This window comes from Limulus polyphemus, unplaced genomic scaffold (genome assembly GCF_000517525.1).
Source record: "Limulus polyphemus unplaced genomic scaffold, Limulus_polyphemus-2.1.2 Scaffold3250, whole genome shotgun sequence".
NCBI lineage: Eukaryota > Metazoa > Arthropoda > Merostomata > Xiphosura > Limulidae > Limulus > Limulus polyphemus.
This window is the reverse complement of record NW_013668860.1, coordinates 56,554-64,626: the sequence shown is the minus strand read 5'-3', so window position 1 is coordinate 64,626 and position 8,073 is coordinate 56,554. Positions and strand designations below refer to the sequence as shown.

At 34.0% G+C, this 8,073-nt stretch overlaps 1 protein-coding gene across 1 annotated transcript in view; it reads right to left on the bottom strand.

Moving 5' to 3' along the window:
- Positions 1 to 8,073, bottom strand: part of LOC106468988 (carboxypeptidase D-like) — a 52,038-nt gene that overhangs the window by 33,081 nt on the left and 10,884 nt on the right. Inside the window, exons 4-11 of the mRNA XM_013929442.2 lie at positions 6,525 to 6,907; positions 6,105 to 6,296; positions 5,190 to 5,476; positions 4,200 to 4,308; positions 3,600 to 3,742; positions 2,766 to 2,932; positions 2,099 to 2,366; positions 185 to 296 (exon numbers count right to left, since the gene is read on the bottom strand). Of these exons, the coding sequence (XP_013784896.1) occupies positions 185 to 296; positions 2,099 to 2,366; positions 2,766 to 2,932; positions 3,600 to 3,742; positions 4,200 to 4,308; positions 5,190 to 5,476; positions 6,105 to 6,296; positions 6,525 to 6,907 (1,661 nt within the window). The remainder of the gene's footprint in view (positions 1 to 184; positions 297 to 2,098; positions 2,367 to 2,765; positions 2,933 to 3,599; positions 3,743 to 4,199; positions 4,309 to 5,189; positions 5,477 to 6,104; positions 6,297 to 6,524; positions 6,908 to 8,073) is intronic.

The following is an 8,073-nucleotide window of genomic DNA, read 5'->3' as shown; positions in this document are numbered from 1 at the left end:
GTTTGGTGGACGGGGATTCAAATCCGCGACCCGCAGATTGCGAGTCGAGCGCCCTAAACACCTGGCCATGCCGGGTCTGATTCATATAATACGTGACAGATTATATTATTGAATTAATTTACATTTTCTCACACTACAATACTTCCAGTAAATAACAAGTTTTCACAGAATATAAAATATTTACCTTCAATTAGATGTCTTGCAAGATTCACCAATATCTCTCTTCCAACAGGTTGGTCCCCATGGATACCACCCAGCATCACGACACTAGGTTTAGTCTTTGTGTTTGCAGATGTCTTTAAGCAATAAACATTAAATCAGCACTATATCTGGATTATGGTAGAACAAGTCACAGATGTTTAACAAACTGCAAGTTCTTTACTAATGAAATAATCATTTCAAAGGGAAAGAATATTATCATTATCATTGTAGTTTGTAAAAAATGGAATGACTTACTCAAACACTGAAAATTGTCCTGTAATACACAATGTGCATGATAAATACATTAATATTATAGTATTTATTAAGCGCAAATACACATACATTTTCTATGTTTACACCTCCTCTACTGACAAACACACATGAGCTAAATATTAGGTCGTCAAGAAATTAATGTCGCATTTTGGAACACTTTCATTAAACACCCCCCAAAAAACATACATCACGTATAATAGTTAAACGAACCACCTAAACGTTACGTTAGTGTAGCCTATATAATGTGTCAAGTTTAGTATACTCTAATCCCTTATAGTGATGACACATGATGAGAGACACATTCGGCATGTAATGCTGTTTGAATACAAGAAGGGAAACAACGCCTCTCTAGCCACAAAGAATATCAAAGAAGTTTATTGAAATGTTTTGAACTTTCTTAAGTGTCAACGATGGTTCATCAAATTTCATTCAGGTGACTTTAGTCTTAAAAACTGTGATGGCAGGGGCCAACATGTTGGAATTGATATTGATGGTCTGAAGACGCTTGTTGAGTCTAACACAAGGCAACACACTTGTGAAATGGCCCTGGAATTACATGTCTCTCATGAAACAATACGTAAACATCTAAGGAATATGGGAAACTTCTTAAAGAAGGTGTTTGGGTGCCTCACGAACGCTCTGATGATCATTGTTTCCAACGTGTGAATGCTGCTTCGTCTCTTCTGGCGCGTAATACGTGTGAACCATTTTTGGACAGAATTGTCACCGGTGATGAAAAATGGATTCTCTATGTGAATATTAAATGCCAAAAACAATGGCTCAGTCCTAAATAAAAACCACTTCAGACCCAAAAACCTGGACTCCATCCGCAGAAAGTGATGCTTTGCATTTGGTTGGACATCAAAGGAGTAATTCATTTCAAACTCCTCAATCCACAGTGAACTGTCAATGCAGAGATCTATAGTCAGCAACTTGAATGTTTAAATCAAGGCCTTCATCAGAAATGCCCTTCACTCGTCAATAGGAAAGGTGTTCATCTCCACGACAATGTACGTTCACATGTGGCACGTTTGACACAACACAACACCCACCATATTCTCCAGATATGACACCATCAGATCACCATCTTTTTCATTCACTGCAACACCATCTTAATGGGAAAACGTATGTAAATGTGGAAGGTGTTAAAGAGGACATCGACATGTTTTTTTTTGCTTTAAAGCCAAGTGATTTCTTTAATCAGGGCATTAACAACCTGATTGTAAGATGAAAAAGCATCATCGTTAAGAATGGAGACTATTTCATATAATAAGTGTTTTGTTTTGATATATAAGTTCTTGTTTTTTCATCTAAAAAAAAGCGACATTAAATTCTTGACGACCTAATACTATTTACTATGGCCTAAGTTTCAGTTCAGGCTACATGTTTCTTTTTTTATCAGAGCATATGGTTCATATTCGTAAACAACACGAGACGAGGACAATGCAACAATCCAATTTCACACATATTGATGACAGAAATACAGAAACACTGAGTATGCACAAGAAACCCACTCTCAAACATCCTTATTTGCACTTTTTAACAAATATTCTTAATTAACACTTTTATTAAGGACAAACATATATACATAAATGAATGTCAGCACCTATCTAAAGGTCCTTACATTGGATGACAAGATGATAAACTTCTGCACCATTAACCCATCAGGACCATTGTTAATCATGACACTAACTAGATCCGAGTTTTCCTTCCCCAGCTCATGAAGAATGTGGTACAACTCCTGGTTAGACATGTACTTCTTGGTGTTAATATTCTTTTCCAGTCCATAGTCATTTCTACTTGACCATTCCGAAAACTGCTGGTCCAGAGTGAAATTGATTTGAACGGCCCAGTCATTTGGAACGGTAACGTCTCGCTTTTGTGGCTTGTAACTGAAACGAGGAATAAAGACTCGAGTCGTATTGGTTAAGTACAGTGTGGTATAAAGACAGCGGGAGAATAAAATCTCAAACTTCTGTAACTTTAGCCCTCAGCGTGGTATAAGTGCAGCTGCCTAATGGAGATTTGACATTTTCAGATAAAAAATATCACAACGTTTATAGCAGCATTAATCAAACGTTTGTTTTTTGTACATTTAAAACATCACTAGAGTTACACAATTTTTAACTCTTTTATTGGAAATTATCAGAATATAACACCAGATCCTTAAATTATGAATATAAAATGAATTCAGATACGATCACCAGGATTTTCTTTATTTCTTTACAAGACACTTCCATTGGGAATTAGGGTATATTCTACAGGAACTTGTATAAATACAAGACACTTACCCTGGAACTTTAACAACAATGGTAAAATCTCCAGGGACAAGAAGTCTCCAATAATCACCAGTCTCAGCTGTAATCACATCATGATCGATACCCTCAACATGAATTGTGGCATTTGGTACAGGATTATTGTTTTCATCAAACACAAAGCCCTTGATTCCAGTGTGAACCTAGCAGACAGATAAAAATTATAATACAAACCATTTGATTCCAGTGTGAACCTAGCAGATAGGGAAACATTATAACACAAAGCATCTCATTCCAGTGTGAACTTAGCAGATAAGTAAACATTATAACACAAACCATTTGAATCCAGTGTAAAACTTAGCAGATAGGGAAAAATTATAACACAAAGCCCTTGATTCCAGTGTGAACCTAGCAGACAGATAAAAATTATAATACAAACCATTTGATTTCAGTGTGAACCTAGCAGGTACAGAAACATTATAACACAAAGCATCTCATTCCAGTGTGAACTTAGCAGATAAGTAAACATTATAACACAAACCATTTGAATCCAGTGTAAAACTTAGCAGATAGGGAAAAATTATAACACAAAGTATTTGATTTCAGTGTGAACCTAGTAAGTACAGAAAAATTATAACAAAGAAGATTTGATTCTAATATCATTAGGTAAACATGAATTTTTATATCCTGAATAATATCTCAGATTTCTACATTTAACAAATTGATATTTCCAGGAGAAAAATGTTAATTATTTCCCTTCCGCTCGATTTTCAAATAATAAGGTTTGGAAAGTTCTTTTCCATGAGGCGTACTACGAGGCATACTACCATCATAACGGACTCGTGGAAAATGAATCCCTCCGATTCTCACCTCTTCTATAAATGCTAACAAAGCGGGTTTACTTTCATTCCAAAATCTTGGTAAGTCCTTCGCAAATGGAAACTTCTTACAACCAAGTTCAATCGTAAGCTCAAAGCAATTAGAGTTTAGGTAATTCCAATCTTGCATACCACCTGAAAATAATGAAAAATTATTTGTAGATCTTTTTAAAAGCTTCTCTTCAATAACTTTAGATTGGAAAAGTGTTCTTTATTTTTGTAATTCATAATAAAATGCTCTTGTTTTATTGGTCACTACACTGTTGCTACATAAACACAGAAAAAGAATGGCAGCGTAGTGAAAATTAGCCAGAAAAAAAAAACTCATGAGAAATTAAAATAAGAGAGAAGTGAAAAACATACATGTATAATTCATTGTTGAGATGATCCATATATATGAGATAACCTACCAAAATTAATTTTGTTGAATTCAGTGCTTGAAGTAATTTACAGTAATATAATTAATCCTAATCTGTGCACCAATTCTGACACATTAAAGTTTTTTCTTCATAGTTTTGAAAGCTGAGAAATATGTTATTTGTGGGAAGACAATATAATTCTAAAAAAGTATTACAAGTACAAAAAACCTTACCAGGAACACTGTACCAGGCAGCACCGTTTGTGATCCCCTTCGGGAAATGTTCTCCTAAAAACCCAAGTCTAGAATCGCACGATTTCCCAAGATGCATCGTCTGGTGGGCCTAGTTAGTTAAAAGAAAGAAACGATTGTACTGAATATACTTAACTGCTCATAAAGCCACTGAATAATTCCACTGTTCTGTGACACAAGCACATGAGAATGTTTTTCAAATTTCCCCTGGAGTGGATTCAATTTCATTGCAAGTTAACTCCCAGCTATTAGCTGGTACTAACTTTACGGCTAGGTAGGCATAAGAAAGTTTGAGTTTGTTCAATGCCTGAACTACTAGGTACGGGTAAGCTTCAAACCTAAAACTTTCAACTCCAAGTTCAAAGCACTAATTACTAGACCATGCCACCACCATAAAATAAAACATCAAAATAAAGCCAAACAATTTATCATAAATTTAAAAAAAACTATTTTAAACACAAGAATAAAACATTATATGATAAAAAATCAAGTCAGTATCTATGGGAAAACATAACCTCATGTCATTATCCATTCCCACTAAACAGGTGCTTTAATAACAACAGTTGTGAACTCATATTCTGGATATCAAAACTAGTAGCCCAGCTGACCTGAAGAACTCCAGTCAACATTTAATATAAACAACTTAAATTATGAGTTGTATAAACATAAGTTTTGGCATCTTTTTGAAATCATGACAATTTTTTGGCACAAGGAAAGATAAAATCTTTATTAGATATTTCAGCCGAGTAGTTTTGGGTAATACAGCCCTGATGGTGATAACTGTGTTATCGACACTACTCAGATGAAATATCTAATAAAGATTTTATCTTTCATCGTGCCATAAAAAAAAAAAGAAGGTTTTTTACTCTTAATATAACAGCACAATGTGCCTGAAAAAGAAATTATTAGAGGTTATTGAAAGGTCAATAACTTAAGTTACAGTTATGCAAACAATTACTTAATAGAACTTGCATTTGCAAAAACAGTAGCTAGTTTCTTGAAGATTTCGTCATCAGGGCTCCGGCTGTAAATTTTGTCAACATTCTGTGGATTGTCATCGTACGGATAATTAGCTACCAGAGATCCACCATGAAGGTTAGCCGATAATACAAATGGATAGGACTTGATCCATTTCATAACAGCAAGAGTTTCAGGTTCCTGAACAGAATTTTCCGATGTCGTCAGGAACTGGTCGGGAAAATTTCGATTCAAATCTACCTTGTTACCGTTTCCTCTTCCTAGAACCCCATCAAAATCACCTGCATGAATAAAAAAATACTCATTATAGTTTCTGAAGTGATACAGGAAGAAGCTGTGAACAGAAAATAGATCACCATACACTGGATAAAAGCAAAACCTAAACCTACAACATGACCAGCCAAGAATTGGAAAAACCAGATACTATCAAAGAAAGACCCCAAGTTAAAGTTTAATGTGAGATTCTTTAAATACTGTAATGAACACACACTAATTCATTCTTACAGCTTCATGATAGTCAACTTTAACTTGTAGCATAAACTTTATTAATTTATTAAAAGAAATAAGTAGAAAAACAAACATACAGATCTTAATTTTTATGTATCAGAACAATTGTAATGTAAAGAAAATGTTACTACTTTAGGTAATAACTGAAGGTTGACACACATGCATTTTTAGTATATGAACTCTGTACACTGTGGGAATTGAAACCCTATACTTAGCATTAATGAGCCCTCAGACTTACCACTGAATCACCAGGGGTCACTGCTTTATGTATAACTAGAAGATTGGTTGCATACAGTTTGTTTTTTGTATCTATTTTTAGGAAGCTTTTATACATTAATCCTGTGCAGAAAAAGTATAGAATAGATTAAAAAAAAACGTTAGTGGAAAATAAGAATGAAATACCTTCATTAGCTCTCTCATACCCGTCTGGATTTAGTGAAGGTAGGATGTGGATGCGGGTGGAGTTAACCAGCCACGTAATTCGTCCATCATTGCCGTACCCTTCACATAACAGCTGAATCAGTAACAGCAACATCTCCCGTCCCACTACTTCATTACCGTGCATGTTTCCAATGTATTTAAACTCAGGCTCACCTGTAGAACATGGAATTAAACGTCAAGAAACTTTGTTAGTCACAGTAACGTCCCCACTATTCCAAGAATTCAAAATTCATGTACACCTGGAAAATAAGTCACTTATTATAAGCAATTTTATATCATCAGGAAAAAAAGAAATAAAAAACAAAACCATTTACATCCTTACAAGTATAATTTCACAGGAAATTAATTCATTATCATGAAGTAGCAATAAGGAACAAGTACCTGGTTCGTGAATCCCTGGATTATCAGTAATCTCCAAGACGTATAACTCCCGACCCTCCACCGACTGTCCGATGCTGTACAATCGTGTAATGTGAGGATATTTGTCAGCATATTTATTCAACGATTGCTTCATGGCATTATAGTTGTGATGTTTGAATTCTGGAAGTGTTCCGAAGTCTACACTATCACTGGGGTTCTGAGGGGTGAACTTTATTGTTCCATCTTGCTGGATATTTTTGTTGGATTTAGTGCTGTTAAGGTTTGAAATGTTCTTTGGATCTTTACTTTGGACCTCAAAGTCACCAGTTGAAATCAGTTGAAACTCTAACCACGTGGGAACATCTTTTTCTACTAATACTCCGTATTTTGTTTGTGTATTGTATCTGAAAAATTTCAGACAAAATGAAAATTAGCATCTTTGTAGTAAACAAAACAGTCTCCTTTAGCTACAAATTTCACACAGATAAAAAAAAAAAAATCTTGATAATATTACTGCACTGGAAAGAATAACCAATATATGGAACTCTTTTTTGCTCTTGCAAGTGTGATATTTTATGTAATGGTTTCAATGATTTTTTTTTATATTAAATCAGTTGTACTAGAGAATAAATCTGCTTGACCTTTAAAAAAGAGGTAAAAAAAACATTATTAACACAATAAGCTGGATGTTGTACAAGTACAATATGCCTAAGTGAAACTTACACAACTTTGTAGAATTGAGTTAACCACATTACGTCTGTTGGTCACGTACACAAAATAAGGTCATTTAAAATGAAAATAGAAAATCAAAAAATCTCTACATGAAACCAACTACAACACAATGAAATATAAAAGATGTTCTGAAGTGAGAAAACAGCGTAGATAAAACAAAAACAACAAACAGCCAAACCAAACTTAATTTATGGAATGGTTTATCCGACAGTAGCTTACAACTGTTAACCTTTTTGCACTGGGTAGATCAAAGTGCACACGTAACAATCTTTTATGGAGTAACATTCAAAATGTAATTAAACTACTTTATTATCAGTGCATATGAATAATCTTGGCATTAAAACGTAGTTAATAAATAAAATGTTAATATTATATAAGCTTTAAGTTCTTAATTTTATAAGAAAATATTTTTAAAAAACCCTCAATCTCCCCTAGTGTGAAAATTGTGACATTTGTTCTCTAGGTCTTCTCTCTTCTCTAATTTATTTACCACCCCTCTAAGAAGTACTGAAATTAATGTAAATTAGTTGTTATAATATAGTTATTACTCAGTAAAAGCATAATTTTTATAGCCTTCAATTTTATTTGGTTACAAACCCTTGAACTAACAAATAGACCCTTCTTGCCACTCCCATCTGTTATATCTGAAGTAAGTACTTACCTCCTTATTGTACTGAAGTCCTTATAAACACAACAATGTGGGGCATATTAGTTATAAATTTAAGAAGTAAAATGTATGACTAGTGTAAACAATGTTCCACTGCTAGTAGAGTAACACAAAATATATTGATTTACAATCAATATTTACCAGCTTAGTGAGTTGATATCAATGGAAGAT